The sequence below is a fragment of the Hemitrygon akajei genome, chromosome 3 (genome assembly GCF_048418815.1).
Source record: "Hemitrygon akajei chromosome 3, sHemAka1.3, whole genome shotgun sequence".
NCBI classification, from domain to species: Eukaryota; Metazoa; Chordata; class Chondrichthyes; order Myliobatiformes; family Dasyatidae; genus Hemitrygon; species Hemitrygon akajei.
In genome coordinates, this window is record NC_133126.1 from 29,466,331 (window position 1) to 29,492,364 (window position 26,034).

A 26,034-nucleotide genomic window follows, 5' to 3' on the forward strand; every position below is an offset into this window, starting at 1 on the left:
ACCTTACGACACCAGCAATCAGGGTATAATTCCCGCTACTGACTGTAAGGAGTTTGTACATTCTCTCCATGACCACGTGGGTTTCCTCTGGGTGCTCCGGTTCCTCCCACATTCTAAAGCTGTACAGGTCTGGGTCAGTGAGCTGCGGGAATGCTATGTTGGTGCCGGAAGCATGGCAACACTTGCAGGCTGCCCCCAGCACATCCTCAGACTGGGTTAGTCGTTGACGCAACCAACGCATTTCACTGTATGCTTCGATGTACGTGGTGGATAAAGCTAGTCCTAGTCTGCATACGATACCAGGCAGGGCAGCATCTCAGGAAAGGCTTGGGCCATAAATGCTGGCCCTGATGACTATGAAAATGAAGCAACGTTCAGACCCAGTCAAACACCATCACTATAGTTGTGTACACCAGACACTGCTAGTCAAACAGCTGTATGGAAGCATCAAATAACCTGCTGGAGGAACTCAGCGGGTGAAGCAGCGTCTGTGGCAGGAAAGAATCTGTCGATGTTTCAGGTCGAAACCCTACAGCAGGATAGGATGGACATGGAAACAAGCTTGGTTTCTGGGGGAAAATATCTTCATCCTATATTGCATACACAAAGTATTGAAAGAGTTTTGTAAGAGTTCTACCACATTAGAAAGACTAATTCTAATCCGATTTCTGAATGGGCATTGAACCCATGAACACTACCTCACTACTTTTTTAAATTTCTGTTTTTGCACTACCTACTTTATTTATCTATTTAATATACTGTAATTCACAGTTTTTTTCCCTCTATTATTATTGACAAATGCAAAGACAACAAAGTTCACAACATATGCTGATGATATTAAAGCTGATTCTGATTCTAAATTCCTGCCACTTTCTGTAAGGAGCGTGTATGTTCTCCCCATAACTGGGTGCTCTGTTTTCCTCCCACATTCCAAAGATGTACAGGTGAGCAACCTTATGAGCACGCCATGTTGGTGCCAGAAGCCTGGTGACATTTGGCCCCCAACAGTTCTTCACTTGGACTGTGTTGGTCCTTGATACAAACAATGCATTGCACTGTATGTTATGATATAAAACTAATCTTAGACCTTCCGGCTTATACTTCTTCCCTTTCCCCCACCTTCTTATCTGGCTTCGCACCCCCCCCCCACCTCCAGTCCTCATCAAGGGCCTCAGTCTGCAACATCGACTCTTTATTCCTTTCCATAGAGATTGCCTGACCTGCTGAGTTCCTCCAGCATTGTGCGTGTGTGCGTTATCCTGGATTTCCAGCATCTGCAGAATCTTGTGTGTGGATGTCTTTAAATCTTTAATCTTTAGAATGGAATAATGTCTGTTTTAACTGGGAACGGAGTAGGAGCATGCATTGGCGTTGGGTATCTAATCCAGAGTGTATATTTGCCCTTACATGTATGAAGGAATGATCAGAAGAGCGGCTAAATGATGAAACTGCTGGCAGCTTCTGTATTATAGATTAGGGATGAACTTTACTTGCTAATAAAGAACAACACACACAAAATGCTGGTAGAACACAGCAGGCCAGGCAGCATCGATAGGAAGAAGCGCTGTCGACGTTTCGGGCCGAGACCCTGACGAAGGGTCTCCCTATAGATGCTGCCTGGCCTGCTGTGTTCTACCAGCATTTTGTGTGTGTTGTTTGAATTTCCAGCATCTGCAGATTTCCTCGTGTTTGCTAATAAAGAGTTATTTCTCACATTGAAGATAAAGGATGGACGACCCACAGGATCTCGAACACCAGGACTCACACCACTGCTAAGCTAACATGTTGCGGATCACTGCACACTTTTCAGGTTTGCTCACTTGGTTTGACCACATCTCCTGGGCTCTCAAATGCATGCTAAACAAAGCAAAAATGACACACATATTTCCTGGCTCCACTGCTGACAGCAAGCAGATTCTAGGTAATCACTGTGAAGCAGTGGCATCCATCCAGGCAGTACTGTTTGCCTGTGCAACCTTTGAACAGCAGCCACAATAATAATCTAAAAATAAGCAGTGTCACAAGCATGCAGAACCTCTAACCACCCCTACAGCGTGTTCCACTCACAGTGAGGGACTGAGGATGGACAGACAGCCGTTGTGTCAGCCATGGCTTACTGGCCAGCATTCTCACTTCTTGAGCTGAAAGACTATAGGTTTAAGACACACTACAGGGACTTTAACACTCTAAAAATCAAGCCTGACATTCCCCGTGCAGTACTGCCTGCGGTCCTATCTTCGTCTGAGGCCCCATGTGTTCTTCAAATTATAGGAAAAGATGGCAAGGAACCATTTCAGAGAGAAAGCAGGCATATTACTGCATGCCAATATCCAGCCCTCTGTCAATAGCAACTGAACAAATTAACCAGTCCATTAGCCACACGAACTTTTCTCCAAATTTTGTCTGCCATGTATTGGACAATACAACAGTGACTTCATTACTCAAAAGCACTGTCAGACATCCTGAGGTAGAGAGGGAGCTTTAATTAAATATTAACTTTATTCGTCATATGTAGATTGAAGCATTGAAACCTAGAATAAAATGAATCATTTGCATCAAATCAAATCAGCAAGGATGTTCTGGACAGTCCACAAATGATGCCACATTTCCAGTATCAACATAACATGCCCACAACTTACTACCTAACTGTACATCTTTGGAATGTGGGAGGAAACCCACATGGTCACACAAACTCCTTAGAGACAGCAGCAGGAATCGAACCTTGATCGATGATTGCTTGCTGGTGCTGTAAAGCAATAGGATAACCACTACACAACTGTGCAACCTTGTATATCAGTGCAGCTACATGACCATCATTGCTACAATGGTGTTTGGGTCCAGTCTCCTTCCTCTTTTGTTCGTCCATTATCAATTGTATCACTAGCATTTCCTGTTCTCACCCTGAAATGGAAAATTCCCTCAAGTCTGCTGCCTCACTACCTACCTCGTTATGATCTTGCACTGTCATTTACCTGTTCTGCACCTTTTCAGTAGCTTTTACTGCATTGTTATCGTTTTATCTTATTGTAGCTCAACGCACTGGATAATGATCTGTATGAACAATATGCAGAACAGGTTTTACACTGTCCTTTGGTACATGTGACAATATTAAACCAATACTATTAAGAATCGGTCACACTGCACCTTACTGTCTACCAGGTCTGCACTTTCTCTAATTGTTAGACTTTATCCTACATTCTGTTGTTGTTTGCCCTTGTTCTGCCTCAGTGCACTGTGTAATGATTTGATCCGTATGAACGGAATGCAAGACAAGCTTTTTGCTGTATCTTGATACATGTGACAATAATAAACCAATACTAATGCCACTTTATTCGTCTCCCTTATCTCCCTTGTCTATCTTTGCCTCATCCTTGCCTCATTTTCTCTATCCAGTCACACCTTTGACAGATAATTCAGAACCTGTCTGTAGATCATACAATGACCGTGAAGAAAAATAATCAATGCTTCGGTCAATATAGTTTCATCGATCGGAATTGCCCTGATGTATTCAATGGCCTGAAAGACTAACTCTGATCTGCCCTCTCTGACTGCCGAGCGTTTTCATCATTTGGTATCTACTTGAGATTTGTTGCAGGTGGTAGAAAACTAAAATAAGCACATTCCTGTATGTTCCACCAGCCTGCTTCCTGTCAGGAATATACTTCATACTCTGCTTCTCTGCTATACAACACAGAACAGTATGGCACAAGAACAGGCCATTCAGCCCATCACAGAGAGTGGTGAATCTGTGGAATTCTCTGCCACAGGAAACAGTTGAGGCCGGTTCATTGGCTGTATTTAAGAGGGAGTTAGATATGGCCCTTGTGGCTAAAGGGATCAGGGGGTATGGAGAGAACAGGGTTCTGAGTTGGATGATCAGCCATGATCATACTGAATGGCAGTTCAGGCTCGAAGGGCCGAATGGCCTACTCCTGTACCTATTTTCTATGTTTCTATCATGTCTGTACTGACCACGATGCCAATCTACACCAATCCTATCTGCCTGCATATGATCCCTATTCCACCATCTCAGCCTGTTCATGTCTAAATGCCTCTTAAACATCGTGATCATGTCTGCTTCCAGTACAGTGTATTTCACGTACCTATCACTCTCTGTGTAAATAATAACTTGCCATGTAAATCCCTTTTAAACTCTCACCCTCCTCACCTTAAAGGTATGGCCTCTATTGTTTCACACTTCCACCCTGGAAAAAGGACTCGATCTACTCTAATTATGCCTCTTATAACTTGTCAAATTGCCTCTCAGCCTCTGACTCTCCAGAGAAAACAATCCAAGTTTGTCCAGCTGTTCCTTGTGGTAATTCTCTCTAATCCAGGCATCATCCTGGTGAACCTCAATGCTAAAGTCAAATTTATTATCAAAATATATATATGTTATCATATACTACCTCGAGATTCATTTTTTGCAGGCATTTACAGGAAAAATATGAAATACAATAGAATTTATGAAAAATTGTACATATACAAAGACTGCCAAACAACCAAATTGCAAAAGGCAAACTTTGCAAATTAAAAAAATACTGAAAATGAGGTTCTTCACCCTCTCCACATCTTTCCTTTAAAGGGGTGATCATAACTGCACACAATACTCCGAATATGGCCCAATCAACGATGAATACAGCTGCAATATGACTGATGAAGGAAAGAGGGTCATACAACATCAGTGCTACTCTATCTACTGGCAATTCTCATAGCGTGCTGCCAGAGGAGATGGTAGAATCAGGTACAATTGGAGGCATTTTAAGAGGCATTTGGACAGGTACTTAAGTAATTAAGACATAGAGGGATACGGAGCTAATGCTCTACATTCTTGAACTCATTTGGGGATTGTTCAAGAGCTGTGATGTACTGTTCAAAAGTTCAAAGTAAATTTATTATGTAAGTACATATATGTCACCATATACTACCCTGAGATTCCTTTCTTGTGGGCATTCACAGTAAATAGCTAGAAACACAATAGAATCAATGAAAAGCCTCACATGTCAGAGACAGACGTACAATCAATATTCAAGATACACCAAACTGCACAAATACAAAAGACATCATAATAATAATAATAAATAAGCAATAAATATTGAGAATATGAGTGCAGAATACTTAAAGAGAATCCATAAGTTGTGGAATCAGTTCAGTGTTGGGGTGAGTCCTCTCTGGTTCAAGTATAATAACTGTTCCTGAACCTGGTGGTGTGAGATTCCTTCCTGTTGACAGCAGCAAGCTGCGAGCATGGACTGGATAGTGGTGGTGGTGGGGGGGGGGACGGGGACATGATAATAGATCCTGCATTCTTGCAAGAGTGCTCCTTGCAAATGTGCTCAGTGGTGCAGCTCTATAAAACTCTGGGTAGACCATGCTTGGAGCATTCTGTTCTGTTCTGGTTACCCCATTATAGGAAAGTTTTAGAGTGCAGAGGAGATTTACCAGGATGCTGCCCGGATTAGAGAGCATATCTTATAAGGATAAGTCAAGTGAACTCAGGCTTCCTCTTCGAACCGAAGGAGGATGAGAGGTGACTTGACAGAGGCTTACAAGATGATAAAAGGAACTGATAGAATGGATAACCAGAGATGATTTCCTAGGGTGTAACTGGATAATACCAGGGGGCATAATTTTAAGAGGAATGGAGCAAAGTATAGGGAGAATGTTAGAGTGGTAGGTGCATGGAGCACGCTGCCAGAGGTGGTGGTACAGGCATATATATATTAGGAACATTTAAGAAACTCCTAGGCTCACGAATGAAAGAAAATTGGAGTATATGTGGGAGGGAATGGCTAGAGTGTTCTTAGAGTAGGTTAAAAGGTCAGTAAGACATTGTGGCCCATGGGGCCTGTACAATTCTATATCCTAATGCATACAAATGGGATTAGTGTAGATGAGCATGTATATGGTGGACCAACGGGCTGGCTTCAGGCTCATGCCTCTAATTTGCACCTCAGTCCAAGAGAGGCTGCTGTGGGAGAGGATACACAGTTTGCTCACTTATCCAAGTAGCTCTGGAGTATTTTTGCAGAGACGACAATGTTGACATTCTCTAATATTTAATTGCAACTCAGATTAAGCTCATTAAACTAAAGAAAAAAGCACATAAATGCTCAAAAAAAATCATAGTCTTTATGATTCAGCAAGGAGCTCAAAATTTTCAAATAATAATTCAACTGTTACCATCTACGTCTCTTTGTCCATTGCCATCATCTTTTACGTCAATTAATCTCTTATACATTTTACCTCAGGCTTTCAGTCCTGCTGCCCCCTGAACACAAGCTGGGTCCTTTCTACCTGCTTCTCAAATAACTGATGGGTGAATAGTTCAAAAGGTCACAAGACCCCCACTTCCACACTGACGGCCCTTTCTCCAATCTCCAACACGCTCCTTCCTCATGGTCACCCCTTCAGACCCTTAACCCTCTCTCAACCTTTTCATTTCCACTGCTGACACCACATCAGGTGCTGCCTTCTCCACTCCCCTCACCCCTTCTGAAAGGACGCCTCCCCACTACGTCTGGTATCTCCAGAGATGATAAAGGGGTTATGAATATATTCCCCGTGACCTCGTGGATTTCTTCTGGGTATTCCAGTTTCCTCCCACATTTTGAAGACATACAGGTTAGGGTTATAGAGTTGTAGGCATGCTATGTTGGTGCTGGAAGCATGCTGACTCTCAGCATCCTCAGACTGTGTTAGCTGTTGATGCAAACTACGCATTGCACTGCATATTTTGATATATATGTGACAAATAAAGCTAACTTTTAATCTGTAATTAAAGACAGAAATGACCTGATCGTATTGTATTTCCTGTATATATTTCTATGAATAGAGTTTAATTTTAAAAATAATAAAATCCTCTCAATTACTATCAGTAGTGAATTCTATATTTTCAACATGTACTGGGAGAAGACTTTTTTCTGAATTCCCCATGGGATCTATGAGAAATTACTTTATATTTATGATTCCTGGCCTTGCTTTACCAAATAAGAGGAAACAACCTCTTCACACTTACCCTGTCAAATCCTCTTTATAATTCACACTAAACTCACACAGGCACATATCAGCGTTTACAGACCAAAGCCACTTTAGTTTTCCCTCATGCAGTAAATTCAGATTTTCAGAATAAGATAGATAGATGAATGAATAGAACAAAAAGCAAAACATTGGTAAGATCTCATTATGGCTACAAAGTGACCAAGTCAGAAAAATTCTAACGTCCCTGACATTTCAGAAGGGGGGACAGAAAAAACCGTAAGACCATAAAACCTAGCAGCAGAAGTACTCCATTTATCCTATCGAGTCTGTTGTGCCATTCCTATAACTAATTTATTTTTCCTCTCAACCCCATTCTCCTGCCTTTCCTGATAACCTTTCACCCCCTTACAAATCAAGTTCTTATCAACCTTTAAATATACCCAATGACTTGGCCTCCACAGCCGTTTCTGGCAATGAATTCCACAGACTCACAACCATCTCATTAAAGAAATTCCTCCTCATCTCTGTTCTAAAGGGTGTCCTTCTATGCTGAAGCTATGCCCTCAGGTCCCAGACTCTCCCACAATTGGAAACCTCTTCTGCATATTCACTCTATCTAGGCCTTTCAATATTCAGTAGGTTTAAATGAGATTTTTCCCTCAACACAGGCCCTATGGCCCACGATGTTCTTTTAAATTCCAGCACGCACAGTCCCACAGCCATCAAGCATTCCTCATATTTTAACCATTAATTCTCGGGATTATACTTGTAAAACCTCCTCTTGATCTTCTCTAATATCAGCACATCCTTTCTTCAATAGGGGTCCCAAAAATGCTCACAATACTCCAAATGTGGTCTGACTCGTGCCTTATACAGCCTCAGCATTATATCCTTGCTTTTTACATTCTAGTCCACTCGAAATGATTGCTAATGTCACACTTGTGAAAGGAGCTGGAATGGTCTGTCTTTACAGCACTGAGAAATCATCTGAGCACAGAAGATCAAGATGTAGCATTGACACACAAGAGACTGCAGATACTAGAATCTGAAGCAACAAAATGCTGGAGGAACTCATTGGATCAGGCAGCATCTCTGCAGGGGGAAATGGAGAAGTGACATTTTAGATTGATTGAGATAAGAAACAGAAAGGCCACCTGCTAGGAACTATACTGCAGCACAGTATACAAAATGAACAAATAATAGAAACACATTTCAATAATCACGGGCAACTATAATTTTTGTATAAACTGGACAAGTCAAATTGGCAAAGGCAGTCTTGAGGATGAATTTACAGAGTATTCAGGACTCTTGATAAGGCGTACAAGATGATAAGAGGCATAAATCGAGAAGAAAGCCAGGGAATTTTACCCAGGGTGGAAAAGGCTAATACAAGAGGGCATAATTTTAAAGTGATTGGAGGAAAATATAGGATGGAAGTCTGAGTTAAGTTGTTTTTACACTGAAAGTGGTGGGTGAAACATGCACCCAGGGATAGTGGTAGAGGCAGATACATTAGGGACATTTATAAGACATATGAGCAGAATTAGGCCATTCAGCCCATAATGCTTGATCTGACATTCCATCATGACTGATTTATTTTCCCTTTCAACCTCATTCTTCTGCCTTCTCTCTGTAGCTTTTGACGCCCTAACTATTCAAGACCTTATCAACCACCACTTTAAATATACCCAATGACTTGGCCTCCACAGTTGTCTGTGGCAATGAATTCCATGGATTCACCCCCCATTGGCAAAAGAAATTCCTCCTCATAGAGACTCTTAGGCACATAGATGACAGAAAAACAGAAGACTATGTGCGAGGGAAGGGTTTGATTGATCTTAGAGTATGTTAAAGGACAGGACAACATCACGGGCCAAAGGACACATACTGTCTGCACTGTTCTATGTTCAGTGTTTCTGTTGTAGAAAAGATCAGGGTATCTTTGAAGTGGTCATTTGCAATGAGATTAATCAGGAGCATTGGGAAGAGAATGATTAGAATACTATAATTAGAAGATTATAGCTGGGAGCTTGATGAAATGATAGGCATGAAGACAAAGGGGATGGTGTTGCTCTGTTGGTAAAAACTGAAATCAAATCATTAGAAAGAGATGGCATAGGGTCAGAAGGTATTCATTGTGCATAGAGCTAAGGAACTGCAAGAGTAAAAATACCCTGATGAGAGTTATATACAGACCCCCAAACAGTAGTGAGGATGTGGCCTCCAAATTATAACGGGAGATAGAAAATGTACGCCAAAATGGCGATGTTACAATAGTCATGGGGGACTTCAATATGCAGGTAGATTGGGAAAATCAGGTTGGTGCTGGATTCCAGGAGGGGAAATATCTAGAGTTCCCACGAGATGACTTCTTAGAGCCCATCAGAGGATCTGATATCCCAGACTGGGTGTTGTGCAATGAACCAGAATTGATTACAGAGCTTAAGGTAAAAGAACCCTTAGGGAATCTGATCATAATATCAGCAAATTCACCATGAACTTTGAGAAGGAGAAGCAAAAGTCAGATGTATCAGTATTACAGCGGAGTAAAGGAAATTACAGAGGCATGAGAGAGGAGATGGCCAGAACTGACTGGAAAAGAACACTGGTAGGGATAATACCAGCTCCAACACCAGCAATTTCTGGATGCAATTTAGAAGGCACAGGATATATATATTGCAAAGAGGAAGAAATATTTTAAAGGAAAGATCACACAATTGTGACTAACAAGAGAATTCGAAGCCAAAATAAAAGCCAAAGAGAGGACATATAATAGAGCAACAATTAGTGGGAAGTTAGGGGATTGGGAAGCTTTCAAATACCAACAGAAGGCAACTAAAAAATGGAATATTAAGCTAAAAATGGAATATGAAAGTAAGCTAGCCAATAATATTAAAGAGGATAGCAAACATTTCTTCAGATACATAAAGTGTAAAAGAGAGGCAAGAGTGAACATTGGACTGCTGGAAAATGATGCTAGAGAGCGGTTCTGCCAAAGGGTCTCAGCCCAAAAAGCCAACTGTACTTTTTTCCATAGATGCTGTCTGGCCTGCTGAGTTCCTCCAGCATTTTGTGTGTGTTGCTTAGATTTCCAGCATCCGCAGATTCTCTCATTTCTGGAAAGGTAGTAATGAGGGACAATGAAATGGCGGATGAACTGAGTAAGTATTTTACTTGAGTCTTTACTGCAGAAGACACAAGCAATGTGGTGGAATTTTCAGGTGTCAGGGGGCGTGAACAGTGTGAAGTTACCATAACTGAACAGAAGGTTCTTGGGAATAGAAAGGTGTGAAGGTAGATAAGTCAACATGACCAGATGGTGTACACCCCAGTGTTCTGAAAGAGGTGGCTGAAGAGATCGTGGAGGCATTAGCAATGATCTTTCAAGAATCACTAGATTCTGTAATGGTTTCAGAAGACTGTAAAGTTGCAAATGTCACTCCACTCTTCAAGAAGGGAGAGAGACAGAAGAAACAAAACTATAGGCCAGTTAGTCTGACATCAGTGGATGGGAAGATGTTGGAGTCGATTATTAAGGATGAGGTCTCAGGATACTTGGAGGAACATGATAAAATAAATTGTAGTCAACACGATTTCCTCAACAGAAAATCTCGCCTGACAAATCTGTTGAAATTCTTTGAAGAAATAACAAGCAGGATAGACAAAGTAAAATTGGTCGATGTTGTGTACTTGGATTTTCAGAAGGCCTTTGACAAGTTGTCACACCTTAGGCTGCTTAACAAGCCAAGAGCCCATGGTATTACAGGAAAGATTCTAGCATGGATAAAACAGTTGCTGATTGGTGGGAGGCAAAGAGTGGGAATAAAAGCCATTCCAGGATTGAATGGCTTGCCATATGAAGCATGTTTGATGGCCCTGGGCCTGTATTCACTAGAATTAAGAAGAGTAAGGGATTAAAACCCATTGAATGGTGAAAGGCCTTAATAGAGTGGATGTGGAGAAGATGTTTCCTACAATGGGAGAGTCTAGGACCAGGAGGACACAGCCTCGGAATAGAGGGGCGTCCTTTTAGAATGGAGATGAGGAGGAATTTTTTTACACAGAGAGTGGTGAATCTGTGGAATTCTTTGCCACAAGCACCTGTGGAGGCCAATTCTTCATGTATATTTAAGGCAGAGGTTGATGAATTCTTGACTGTTCAGGGTATGAAGGAATATCGGGAGAAGGTAGGAGATGAATATTGGATCAGCCACGATGAAATGGCAGAGTAAACTTGATGGGCCAAATGGCTTAATTCTGCTAAAATATCTTATGGTCTCACAGTCTAATTCCACATTCAGATGGAGAATTGGTCTGAAACCACTGACTTAAACAAATATGTTTTTGAAGCTGTTGGCCAGAAAGAATGACAATCTTCAAATCAGTGAATTCAAATGAATCAAGGACAGTGGAAACAGTCTTTGTTCTTGCCGTGTGCTTGGGGGATGGAGGCTGCCATTTTGTGAAGACACTCGATTCTCCATTTTGTGAGCTTGACATGCTGGACTTGATTAGTGTTTTAAAGAAGACACAAAGACCAGGTAATCTGCTGGACTGGAGGTCATTTCCAAACAAGGAGTTGTTTGTGAGGTGTTCTTTGGTTGGCTATAACATGCAGACTTGTGAATGCCTGAGGTGATTCGAGCTCATTGCTGACTGAGAACAAAGAGCCATGAGTCAGCAACTGACCCTTGATGGGAAGAGGACAATAGATGGATGCTGCTTTGGACCAGAGCCAATGACCAGGTGTTAAAGGCCAGACACATGACCTGCGGCCAATGACATGGGAATGCGACATTTGAATTGATAAGCAATGGATATAAAAGTGGATATTTTGTGTGCGCCAGTGGCGGTAACTTCGAAGAATAACCATCGCAGATACAAGCGAGAAGAACCCTGCGTGAAGCACGTGGAGAGTGAATTGGGACCACGAGGAACAAGGAGCGCCTGGCCAGCGTAAATTCCTCCGCCTGGGTAATACCTTTGCTATTCTTTGACTATCTAGGAGAGTCAGGGATACTTAGCAGGTGTGCACACAAGGTATTTAGTGTATGAATTCACGTATTTGTTAGTTTGAACAATAAAGGTAATTGTCAGTAAATACAGATCTCTCTATGCCTCACTCAGAATCGTTGGAAGAGGTAGAAGTGGTATCCCTCTCTCTCTCTTTTTCCAACAAAGCTTTGGAGACAGGGTTGGCTAAAGAGGACAGGGAAACGTATATTTAAAGATAAGACAGAAGTTAAGTAGTGGCAGTTTGCAACATTTAAGAGAAAAATGGATAAGCACATGGATGAGAGGGGTACGGAGAGATATGGTCCAGCTGTGGGTCAATGGGATTAGGCAAAATAACAGTTTGGCACAGATGAGATGTGCCAAAGAGTCTAATTCTCTGCTGTATTGCTCTATGACTTTATGAGCAAATATTTCACGTTTCTCAATAAAAATATTTCCCATGGAGAAGTAAAGATAACCCCTCCGTAGCAAGCTAAAAGATTGACAAAGATGGTATTAAACTGAAAGAAAAGGCATAAAATATTGCGACGATTAGTGGTTGACCTAAGACTGATAAATGCTTACAGCCAATAAAGAATAAATAAAGAAGATGTCAGAGGGAGAAAATAGATTATCTGAACACATTAGCAAGAAACATCAAAAACTGACAGAAATTTGGCAAGGATATAACATGAGATCACTTAAAGTAAATGTTTGTCCCTTAGAGGAAGAGATGGGGGATTAATAAAGGGAAATAGGAAATTGCACAGCCTTTGAACAAATATTTAGTATTCTTCATAGAAGATACAAAAAGCCTGACTATACTGTATGACTCTAGGTTAAAAAGAGAAATATTTAAATGGAATCTGATGGGGATCTTCTTCATTCAGTGATGGTGTAAGGGTGGAACAAGCTGCCAATGAACGTGGTGAAAACAGGTTCAAATGCAACATTTAAGAAAAGTTTGGATAAGTACTAGGATAGAAGGGTATTGAGGGCAATGGTCAAGGTGCGGGTCAATGGGACTAGGTAGAATTACAGTTCAGTACGGAATAGATGTCTGTGCTGCCATACTGTAATTCTATATCAGAAAATTAATGAGCAAAAATAATTAGCATCACTGAAGAAGAAAAAAAGTAAAGCACTAAGACTGAAGGTTTGGCAACCACTTTCAACACCAAAAACTAAAGACCAGCATGCTAGAACTTGAAGAAGTAGTGGCTGCTGAAAGACTGAATGAATTGCTTGAGATCTTCCAAAATTTCCTCAATTCTGAAAAGATTCCATTCAACTGAGTCTGGAAATTGGATGCAAAATTGTCTCGGTAGGAAGAGGCAGTGGTAGTAGTGGAAGATTCTTTTTTAATCAGATTTCAGTGACGTTCTGCATGGATTGATGCTGGGTTACCTTTTGACATATGTTTTAATGATATGAATGAGATATGGATAAGATTTAATGATACGGTGGCATGATTACTAAGTTTGCAGATGACACCAAATTAGTGTATGGTGACAGAGGTTAAGGTAGTCGAAGATTAAAACAGGATCCAGATCAACTAGAAAGATAAAATTAGTTTTACCTACCACCCCACCAGCCTCTGGATCCAGCATATTATCCTCCGCAACTTCTGCCACCTTCAACAGGACTCCACCACTAAGCACATCCTTCCCTCTCTACCCCTCTCTGCTTTTCGCAGGGATTGTTCCCTCCGTGACTGCCTGGTCCACGTGTTCCTCCCCACAGATCTCCCACCTGGTACTTATCACTGCAAGCGTAAGTGCTACACCTATCCCTACACCTCCTCTCTTACCACCATTCAGGGCCCCAAACTGTCCTTCCAGGTGAGGCAACACTTCACTTGTGAGTCTGTTGGGGTAATCTATTGCATCCGATGCTCCCGGTGCGGCCTCCTCTACATCGGTGAGACCCGACGCAGATTGGGGAACCGCTTCATTGAGCACCTCCGCTCCATCCGCCACAACAGACAAGATCTCCCGGCTGCCACTCACTTCAACTCTGCTTCATATTCCCATTTGGATATGTCCATACATGGCCTCCTCTACTGCCATGATGAGGCCAAACTCAGGTTGCAGGAGCAACACCTCATATACCATCTGGGTAGTCTCCAGCCCCTTGGTATGAACATCGAATTCTCCAACTTCCGGTAATTCCCTCCCTCTCCCTTCCCCCATCCCACTTTCACTCTGCCTCCTCTTCTAGCTGCTTATCACCTCTCTCATGATTCTGCCTTCTTCTACTACCCATAGTGCTTTCCCCTTAGATTCCTTCTTCACCTCTCCTGCCTCTCCCCTCCCTGCTTCCCCTCACCCACCCCTTGATCTTTCCTCTGATTGGTTTTTCACCTGGCACCTTCCACCCTCCCCCACCTTCTTTATAGGGCCGCTGCCCCCTCCTTCTTCAGTCCTGACGAAGGGCCTCAGCCCAAAACGTTGACTGCTCATTTCAACGGATGCTGCCCGACCTGCCGAGTTCATCCAGCTTGTTTGTACGTGTTGATTTGACCCCAGCATCTGCAGTGTACTTTGTGTTTGATTAGTTTTATTTGTCACATGTACATTGAAATATTGAAACATGCAGCAAAATATACTATTTGAAGCAAAATGTACTAATTGTGACAGTGACCAACATAGTCTGAGGATATGTTAATAGGAGCCCACAATTGTTCCCAAAATAAAATGCCCACAACTTATTAACCCTAAACCTAAATCATATATCATTTGAACGTGTGCGGAAACCAGAGCGCCACAGTAGATGAGGGACCAATTTCTCATCGATAACCCATAGAAATAATTTCTGCACCTTTTCCACTGCCTTCCCATCCTTTGTTCACAGTACTTCCAATCTGATATAGATAGGTTAGTATAAGTTTAATGTTCCAAGTTAACCATATACTAACTTGAGATTCATTTTCTTGCAGGCAATTACAGGAAAAAGTAAAGAAATAAACAGAATTTACAAAAAATACATACACAAATTAAGATGATCAACAACAAATGTGCAAAAGAAGACAAACTTCAAAATGCTGAGAAGATGAGTTGTAGGCAGTCCTTGAAAGTGAGTCTGTAGGTTGTGGAATCAGTTCAGTGTTGAGGTGAGCAAAGATGTCCAGACCGTTTCAGGACCTGATAGATGAAGGGTAATAACTGTCCCAAACCTGGTGGTATGGTACCTCCTGCCAGATGGTAGCAGTGGGAAGACAGCATGGCCTGGATGACTGGGGTCCTAGGTAATGGATGCTATTTTCTAGTGGTAGCACTCAATGTAAATGATCTCAGTGGTTTATATGATGACCCTGTCCTGATGCAGGATCTCAGTCACAAACATCGATCATCCTGTTGCCTCCATGACCTAGTTCTTCCAGCGGTTTGCTTTTTGCTCCAGACAACTGATCTATTTACTTTTTTAGTTGAGCTTGCATGAGAGAACTCCAGGAAATAGAGTTGCTGTCAGGATGGTAACAGAGATGATGAAGGTATTGGAGAGTGAAGGGGAGATGAGGATTGGGGAGGGGGAAAGAGGAAGGGGCAAAGGTGAGAGAGACTGTGAGACAAAAAGAACAAGGGGTAAGGTGAAGGGTTAAGGTAGGAGCGAGGGTGATGGACACGGGCGAAGTACCTGCTCCGCAAAGACCCGAAGGCCGTCGGCCTGTGTGCATCCAGTCTCTCTTCATCCTCTGTAACAGTCGCAGGGCAGTCATTGACACCTCGTGATTCCTGTTGCCGAACTCCAGCATATGCGCAAACCGGGGAATGTATAAACAGGGATCTGTAGGAAAAGGGAGGAATGTTAGAATGGGAAGGGAGTAGTGAAGACCAACAACAGAGTAGGTGGAGTGTGGAAATGTGCTACGATCTGAGACCCTCAGATATTGCCCCAGTAAAAAGCAGAACAGGAACAATCAGAACAGAATCTGGGTTATTATCACTGACTTATGTTGTGAAATTTATTACTGCATAGCAGTACTGTGCAATACATAAAAAATCACTTTAAGTCTCAATTATGTGTGTGTGTGTGTGTGCGTGTGCGTGTGCGTGTGCGTGTGTGTGTGTATTATAGAACTATATAATTGTATGTAGCTTCTTCCACTCCATCAACAGATTTCAGGACTGTCCATGACCCCATGAATCCTACCTTGCTATTTCTCTTTTGCACTATTTATTATATTTTCTATTACAACTTGCAGTAATTTTTGTCTTGCACTGTACCAAAGCTTCACAACAACAAATTTCATGACAATATAGCAGTGATTATAAACTTAATTTTGATTCTGATTTTAAATATTTTGTTTTGTAGCAGCAGTACAGTTTAAAGACATAAAAATACAAAGATATGCAAAATACAAAAAAAGAAAAAGAATAGTGAAGCAGTGTTCATAGACCTTTCAGAAATCTGATGGTGCAGGAGAAGAAGCTTTCCTGAATCATTGAGTGTGTGTCTTAAGCCTCTTGCACCTCACCTGAATGGTAGCAATGAGAAGAGGGCATGTCCAGGATGGTGAGGATGATGGAGAATAGTGAGATGGTCAGGATGACGGAGGTTAGTGAGGTGGTGAGGATGATGGAGATTACAGAGATGGTGAGGGTGATGGAGGTTAGTGAGGTGGTGAGGTGACCTGATAGAGGTGTATAAGATGATGAGAGGCATTGATCGTGTGGATAGTCAGAGGCTTTTTCCCAGGTTGCCACAAGAGGACACAGGTTTAAGGTGCTGAGGAGTAGGTACAGAGGAGATGTCAGGGGTAAGTTTTTTACTCAGAGAGTGGTGAGTGCGTGGAATGGGCTGCTGGCAACAGTGGTGGAGGCGGATACGATAGGGTCTTTTAAGAGACTTTTGCATAGGTACATGGAGCTTAGAAAAATAGAGAGCTATGGCTATGATTTCTAAGCCCTCCCCCCTTATATTAGCTATTTCTGTCCTGGGGGAAAAAAATCTCTGACTATCCACTATTAGAGCTGTACTTGAGAATGTCACACTCAATTACAACATTATTCAAAAATACTGATCTGCAAAAACTGCTAAAGCCAACCACAAGCAGAACAGGAAAGTAACACAATGATGTAATGTTTAGGACAGACTGTACAAAAAAAGCAGAAACACACTGATGTAGCATTCTAAAGATATTCTATAACAATAACACATATGTCTGTCTTTTATTTCTCCCAGTGCTTTTCCACTTCCATCTAGCTTTCGAGATGGGGCAAAATCTGAGCTCTACTTTAACTTGCGCTGAAGTTACTTAATTTTCAAATACTCGTCCTGAAGATTTGATCTCCTGCTAAGCAAGAGTTTACACAACACACAGAGCACACATACATTTTGTTGTGTAACCTCTTGCAACCTACCAAGGAGCTGTGGAAAGGAATAAAGAGTTGATGTCTCTGGCTGAAACCCTTCATCAGGACTGGAAAGGAAGGGGGAAGAAGCCAGAATAAGAAAGTGGAGGGAGGGGAAGGAGTAGAAGCTGGCAGGTGATAGGTGAGATCAGGTGAGGAGGAATGTGGGTGAGTGGGGATGTAGTGAGAAACTGAGAGATGATAGGTGGAAAAGGTAAAGGTTTGAAGAAGAAGGAATATGACAGGAGAGAAGAGTGGACCATGGGAGAATGGTAAAGAGGAGGGCACCAGAGGGATGTGATGAGCAGGTGAGGAGAAGAGAAGGGATAAGAGGGGGACCAGAATGGGGAATGAAAAGAGAGAAGAGGAAGGGGACAGAGATTACACAATTAGGATTCGAAAGTTATACAACTGCTAGAGTATCATGATAGAATGGATTTTCATTCAACACCTCCATTATTGTACTGGTTTGTTCTCAGGGGCTGAGACCCTCTAGTAAGTCTGCCCCATCTGACTTGACATAGCCATTAATGATAAGGGAGCATAAGGATGTGACAATATCCAATGCTGTTGTACTGCAATCCCCAGTGAATTTGTTTGCCAGCAGAAGAGGTTGGACATATTTGTGGAACTGTTTTGCTCAAGAGCTTCTCAGACTGATGACAGGATTTTTAGAATCACTCTGGCACCAGCTGCTCTTTGCATTAAATTGTAGCCGGAGCAGGAAGAGACTGTGCAAGGGATTAGAGGGGGATGAGCGAATGCAAGTGATCCGTCGAGCGATAGCGCACATCACATTAGGCCCAAATATTCTGTTGCTAATGAATGGCATCACGTGACTGTTAAAAGGAGCAGAGCTGTGGGTTCAGTTTGGAGAGCTGGTTTCATGTCACTGCAATGCAGATTCGGAACTGTCAACCAAATTCCAAACAAACACACACACACACACACACACAATGCTATTGCAGCAGAAGATACCTTATGAAATGGCATCTTAGTGAAACAGATTAAAATAAACTAATAAACTCTGGTTAGACCATAATTGGAATGTTGCATTCAGTTCATTATAGAAGGATGTGAAATCTTTGGAGAGGGTGTAGAGGAGATTTACCTGGGTTAGTGTAGTACTGTAGTGCTCTATGACTGTGAAATTATAGGAAGGCCACAACCAGGCAATCTGGGTCTCCATTTCCCTGTAGCACGGTAGAGTGAATTAGCCCTCAATGCCAGAGCTCTCCAGGGTACTCAGTTCCACTGGATGCTACTGACATGGCATATGTCTGCCAATGACCATCAGGAGTTTGAAGTACTACCCCTCCTTCTTAGCAAAGTGAATTGGATTGGTATATTGGCTACCCTGGCACACTGGACTGGCCCACCATCCCATTTTAGTATGGTTGCAAATCCTTAGGACTGACCTGAAATTATAGGAACTGATAATTAGACAGATTCAGATGTAGTTATCACATGTACATTGAAGCATACAATGAAACTGGTCGTTTGTGTTATCAGCACAACCTAAGGATGTCCTGTTTACTGCTACAAACAAGCAAGGAGAAAAACCATGAATTTTAAACAACAGCGTTTCTCCCAACAGGTATATGGTAGGCGTCGAGGATAATTCAGTTAGCAGGAGGCTATCTGATAAAACCTCAAAGTTCATTGTTCAAAGTAAATTTATTATCAAAGTACGCATATGTTACCATGTACTACTTCGAGGTACATCTTCTTACAGGCATTTACAGGGAGAAATTAAAATAGAATTTTATGAAAAACTATACATAAACGGACCAGGACTGACAAACAGCCAACGTACAAAAGAAAGCACACTGTGCAAATGAAAAATACTCTGAACAAGAGGTGTAAAAAGTGATCCTGTGGATCGTTGTGTAGGGTAATGTACATAATTCACAACCACCAACATCGAGTTGGGTTCACTTTAAGAGGCTGGTCTGATGAAATGGTGTAAATATGTGAAGTTCTGCTATCGCGCTTCGTGTTCAGTTTTTGGAGTACAATAAATGAGTTGTTATGGCTTTTCTTAAACATAAAATGCCTCACATCATTTATTTGTGAAAGCCCGTAGAATCAGTTCAGCGTTGTGATGAGTGAAGTTATCCACTCTGGTTCAGGAGCCTGATGGCTCTGGAACCTGGTGGTGTGGGACCTAAGGCTTCTGTACCCCCCAGCCTGATGGTAGCAGCGAGAACACATTCAATCAGGAGCTAGCAACCTTAATCCCCAGGAGGGCTGAACTGTGAAGCTGTGTGTGTATGGAAGAATGGACCCCTGTTTGCACTCTGCAGGAGAATGAAGGGAACATTAAGGTTTGTATATAAATGGGAGTATGCAATATATAGAACTTCTCCTTGGATTGCTCCAAGACTGAGTGTCCTGTCAAACAACATCAGGCGGTTTCAAATGACAAGCTGTGGCTGGGCTGCAACGAGCCTTTTCCGATGTCACACTCACTTTCTTCATTTTTCTGATACTATAATGTTCACTTTCAAACGTCTGCATGGTCAGACCTGCCGCCAGCTCCAACACCAGCAATCCCTGGAGCCCAAGTTCAGCTTCTACCTCAATGAACACCCTGTTTCACTTTATGAATGACATTTTGTCTATTTAGTTTCCGCAGCACAGAAACAAATTTTAGGATCACTCTCTGCCCCACCATCACACCCTCCAGCCGAGAAGCTTTCTAGCCCAGCCAAGGCACTTGTATCACGAGCGAGGTCATGAACCCTGCCTGAGTTTTCACTCCCTCAACCCTGCAGTGATTGAAGCCATTTTTAACCAGACACATCACGCTGGCTGAACCATGAGGTTCACAACACTGAAATCTCTGTGCTTATTCATTGCTATAGCAGTCCAAAAATAATAGCATGAGCCCGAGACTAGGTCTCACCTCTGCATCAACCTCTGCTTCGGAAATAACTTACCCAAATGCAGCACCTCTGCCATGGCCAATCCTTGCGGCCGAACAATCTGGAACTCAGGTCTAAAGCTTCCCTCAAATTCACCCTCAAGAAATTTTTTACTGAAGCCCCTCATGACTAACTTTTCCCATTATTCAATCAGAGGAAACAGTCTAACTGCATCCATAATAACCTTTTGAACAGCATGTTAAAAAAAGATTAGCTTTATTTGTCACATATATATCAAAATACACAGTGAAATGCCTTATTCATGTCAATGACCAACACTTGCAAGCTGTCCCCACCATTCTCGTACTGTTGGCCGTTGACACAAGCAACTCATTTCACTGTATATTTCATTGTACATGTGACAATTAAAGCTAATCGTATCTTCAGTCTATATTGCTGCCGCAAAATAAAAAATTTCACTACATACATCAGTAACAATAAACATGATCCTGATTCTGAGACTCAGGACAGAAGCAAGCAAAAGGTTCCTAACAAGTAAGAGGTAAACCGTTCAGGTAAAAAGATTAGGTCATGAGGATAACATAGCACAGAGAAAAAAACTGGATATTATGTCAATAAATATCATGGGGAAAAAGTAATAATTTACATGGTTAAGAGCTAGCAGTTGCTAGGCAGGATTTCACCTGTGATAGTAACAGCGTGATTCTGAGAAACTAGCAATGGCGTTAATCTGAATTTAAAACAAGTGTGTGATTAATAGACATTGAAAAGCTAACATTACTGCCTCCTCTCTCCTCTCGATGCATGCTCTCCACGATCAAGGTGAAACTAAACTCATTAATGCGTTGGAATAAGTCAAGAATCAAAAGCTCATGAAAGATCCTTGACATTAGTAGAATTTCAAAAAGCTGGTGCTAATGAGTCAATACGTGTCAATAGAATCTCTAATTATACAAAAAAATACACCCTTTGTTTGATGGCAGAGTCACAGATCAAGCTGGGCTCAGATTCCATGTTCAGTGAGGGAAGAAATTAATATTGAAAGGCCTAGAGAGAGTGGACATAAAGAGCATGTTTCCTATAGAGGGAGAATTAAGACTAGAGGGTCTCAGAATAGAAGGACATCCCTTTGGAACAAAGATGAGGAGGAATTTCTGCTGCCGCTAAGTTAACAAATTTCATGACATATGCCGGTGATATTAAACCTGATTCTGATTCGCGGGTTGTGAATCTGTGGTATTCATTGCCATGGCCAAGACATTGGGTATACTTAAAGTGGAGGTTCATAGGTTCTTGATTAGCATTAAAGGTTATGCAGAGAACGCAGGGAAATGGGGATGAAAGGGAAAATAAATCAGTCATGAATGAATAGCAGAGCAGACTTGAGGGGCTGAATGAGCTAATTCTGCACTGTCTTGTGGTCTTACAGTCTTTCAGATATCAGTAACCACACCCTAAACCTGGTTACTGAATGAGCTAATTCTGCACTGTCTTGTGGTCTTACAGTCTTTCAAACTTCCAAGTGTACACACATATTAGCCCAAGGGTAACATGGAAAACTGAAGCACTCCCAGCCTCTTACCCCACTGAGGGAGAAGTACTAGTCAGCTCACAAGTGGGAAGGATGGCCAGATAATATACAAACCACAGTGCCTGGGATCAGCGTAGTTGGACATGGTGGTGAGAAATGTCAGAGATCAGTCTGAATATACATGATACCTCTTTGCGAGGTTGTCAACTGGATGGCCAAGATGTCTCATCGCCAAACCCTGTTCTGGTGATTACAGATAACTGACAGGATGCTACAATACAGGTGGACATTAGGCTGATCAAATGTTAAAGGTGAACATGGTGGGAGCCCTTCCGATGCAGTGGTTGACAACTGGCCGAACTCAAACAATGTAATCTGTTGGCTTGTAGTATTGCTAACTGTGGAAACTTGCCATGGAATAGAAGGCTACTGCAATCATCAGTCACTACATTTAAAACAAACTTTAAAGTGTCCGGTGATGAAGATAGAATAAAAAAAAGGCATTTACGTTTCTTCTTTTTAATTAATTATGATCACATTTCTAAATAAAAGAGTACAGTGGAGATCTTTATGCCTTTAAAAGAAAAAGGGCAGCACATAACGTAGCAGTTAGCACAATGCTTTACAGTGCCAATGATAACCGATCAGGGTTTAATTCCCACTGCAGTTAGTAAGGCGTTGGCCTCCCCATGAACAAGTGGGCTTTCTCTGGGTGTTCCAGTTTCCTCTCACATTACAAAAACGTACAGTTTAGGGTTAGAGAGTTGTGGGCATGCTATCCTGGGACTAGAAGTGTGGTGACACATGCAAGCTGCCCCCCCCCCCCCACCCCTAGGACATCCTCAAACTATGTTGGTCATTGACACAAAAGTCACATTTCACTGTATGCTTCAATGTCTCAATGTATATATAACATATAAAGCTAATGTCTTTAATCACTTATTTCTAGTTTTTTTTTACCACATTACTTGAGAAAATAGCACAATGGAGATTCTTATGCTTTTTAACCTGAATGCATCTGTTCCTCTAATGTGATTTAGGAGCCTCAAAAATAAAATTATTGTACTAATAATGGGGCTAATTAAAGAACAATAGGCTGCTATTGTTAAGAGCATTCACAATTCCCATTATTCTCCATAATAATACCCCGTTGGTTTCACTAGGTTCATGGTATCTGTATGGTGGAAAATTTACCCCACCCTGCTGTCCATATCCAGTTATTGTCTCAGGGCTACAGTGAGACTGGCCAGGGTCTCAGAGGAAAGGTTTGGGGAAATAATAATGACAATCATCAATATAAACACAGATATTATGCAGATGCTGGAAATCCAGAGCATCACACACAAAATGCTGGAGGAACTCAGCAGGTCAGGCAGCATCTAAGGAAAGGAATAAACAGTCAACGTCCCTGGCCAAGATCCTTCATCAAGGACCATCCTCAGCATCTAGACTACCCAAAAGCCATCAGATGAAGACAGGTTCAGCAGCAGTTACCAGGCTCCGCACATTCACTTGGATTTAAACTATCATGATCAAGGCACTGCAAGGCCAAAGTCAGTATAGTTTCCTTAAGGGGGAATCTTCCCTGACAAATCTTTTGGAATTCTTCAAGGAAATAACAGACAGTATAGACAAAGAATCAGTAGATGCTGTTTACTTGGAGTTTCAGAACGCCTTTGACATGACGTTGCACACGAGGCTGCTAAAAATGATAAGAGCCCTTGGTACTACAGGAAAGATACTAGCATGGACGGAAGACCAGCCTTTTGTTGGCTGCCGGTGACTGTGAATTTATGGCAACCCAACTGTAAACAGCAGATATGTGGAAGAAAGAAAATTAGAGAGGGACAGAATTTACAGTATATGAGGGATGGGTCACCCAGGCGTAATATCACCTGGTATCTCAGCTAACTCATTGCTATAGATTGTGAAGAATTGGGGCCCAAACATCAATCCCTTCAGTACTCCACTCCCCAAGACTGCCAATCTGACCATAACTCATTCTATTAACATTTATCAAGAAGTCATAGAGCATTATAGCACAGAAATAAGCTATTTGGCCCATTTACACCATGCCAAACTATTATTCTGCTTAGTCCCATTGACCTGTACCTGAACTATAGTTGTCCATACCCCTTTTCTTGCTTGCAGGGAGATTTATGCCGGTTAGAAGAATGGGCTGAACGTTGGCAGATGGAGTTTAATGCTGAGAAGTGTGAGGTTCTACATTTTGGCAGGAATAATCCAAATAGAACATACAGGGTAAATGGTAGGGCATTGAGGAATGCAGTGGAACAGAGAGATCTAGGAATAACAGTGCATACATAGTTCCTACATAGTCTCATGTAGATAGGGTGGCGAAGAAGGCTTTTGGAACGCTGGCCTTTATAAATCAGAGCATTGAGTACAGAAGTTGGGATGTAATGTTAAAATTGTACAAGGCATTGGTAAGGCCAAATTTGGAATATTGTGTACAGTTCTGGTCACCGAATTATAGGAAAGATATCAATAAATTAGAGAGAGTGCAGAGACGATTTACTAGGATGTTACCTGGGTTTCAGCACTTAAGTTACAGAGAAAGGTTGAACAAGTTAGGTCTCTATTCATTGGAGCGTAGAAGGTTGAGGGGGGATTTGATCGAGGTATTTAAAATGTTGAGAGGGATAGATAGAGTTGACGTGAATAGGCTGTTTCCATTGAGAGTAGGGGAGATTCAAACGAGAGGACATGATTTGAGAGTTAGGGGGCAAAAGTTTAAGGGAAACACAAGGGGGTATTTCTTTACTCAGAGAGTGATAGCTGTGTGGAATGAGCTTCCTGTAGAAGTAGTAGAGGCCAGTTCAGTTGTGTCATTTAAGGTAAAATTGGATAGGTATATGGACAGGAAAGGAGTGGAGGGTTATGGGCTGAGTGCGGGTAGGTGGGACTAGGTGAGATTAGGAGTTCGGCACGGACTAGGAGGGCCGGAATGGCCTGTTTCCGTGCTGTGATTGTTATATGGTTATATTGTTCTGAGGCCCGTATATAACTCCCAAAAGAATCTTTTACCCTTACTGTTCCTTAACTTTACCCACAACAATTCTACATCTTCCGATTCCTATGTCACCTCTTTGATTTTATTTTTTACTAACAGTGTCACACCACCCCCTCAGCCTACATGCCTGTTCTTTCAATACAATGTATATCCTCAGATGTTAAGCTCCCAACTATAATCTTCTTTCAGCCATGACTCAGTGATGCCCATGTCATACTCACCAATCTCTAACTGTACTAAAATCATCTACTTCATCCTCCTCCTCCTCCTCCCCTTCTTACCCCATCCCTGACATATTTAGTTGTTTGTTTTTTTCTCTCTCTCGGCCCATCACTCTGCCAGTTCACCATCTCCCTCTGGTGCACCCACCTCTCCCTTTCTTTCTCCCAAGGCCTCCCGTCCCATGATCCTTTCCCTTCTCCAGCTTTGTATCCCTTTTGCCAATCACCTTTCCAGTTCTTAGCTTCATCCCACCCCCTCCGGTCTTCACCTATCATTTCACATTTCCCCCTCCCCCTCCTACTTTCAAATCTCTTAGTATCTTTCCTTTCAGTTAGTCCTGACGAAGGGTCTCGGCCTGAAATGTCGACAGTGCTTCTCCCTATAGATGCTGCCTGGCCTGCTGTGTTCCACCAGCATTTTGTGTGTGTTGTTTGAATTTCCAGCATCTGCAGATTTCCTCGTGTTTACTTCATTCTGTATACTGCATGTATTGAATATAACACCTTCAATCCTGTATTTGTTACCCATTTCAATTTTGTCCCCCTGCTACACTGCAACTCATCCTACTGACTGCAATGTTGCCCTATCATCTGCCTGTCCCATCCTGATAGTCTCAATATACACTGCCTCTGCTTGTATACCATTCCCCCTTCCTCAACCCTGTCAGTCAGTTTCCCATCCCTCTGTCAAATTAGTTTTAACCCTCCCCATAGAGTATCTAGTGCTCTACTGGATACATCCACAAAGAATACCAATGAGTTAAGTATGATTTTGGTTTCATACTGTAAATGCATGATAACTCTCTTCAATCATATTATTGCTTGCCAAGTGTTTACATATGAATTCCTCTTTTGTATATTTCACAATTTCCCAACCGCCTACATCAGGGCAATAGGTGTTGTCCATTGTATCTTTGTCTCTTTTATATAACGTGGTCATATTTGGCACCTTCTAATCTATACAAACCATTCCAGAAGCCAGAGAATTTTCGACTGAATGCCTCCTTAAGAGTCATGAGGTTCTTAGCAC

At 42.0% G+C, this 26,034-nt stretch overlaps 1 protein-coding gene across 3 annotated transcripts in view; it reads right to left on the bottom strand.

Annotated features, from left to right (window-relative positions):
* Positions 1–26,034, bottom strand: part of brf1b (BRF1 general transcription factor IIIB subunit b) — a 445,784-nt gene that overhangs the window by 171,940 nt on the left and 247,810 nt on the right. For all 3 annotated transcript variants that reach the window (XM_073039442.1, XM_073039443.1, XM_073039444.1), the window contains one exon: positions 15,613–15,762. In XM_073039442.1, the coding sequence (XP_072895543.1) occupies positions 15,613–15,762 (150 nt within the window). The remainder of the gene's footprint in view (positions 1–15,612; positions 15,763–26,034) is intronic.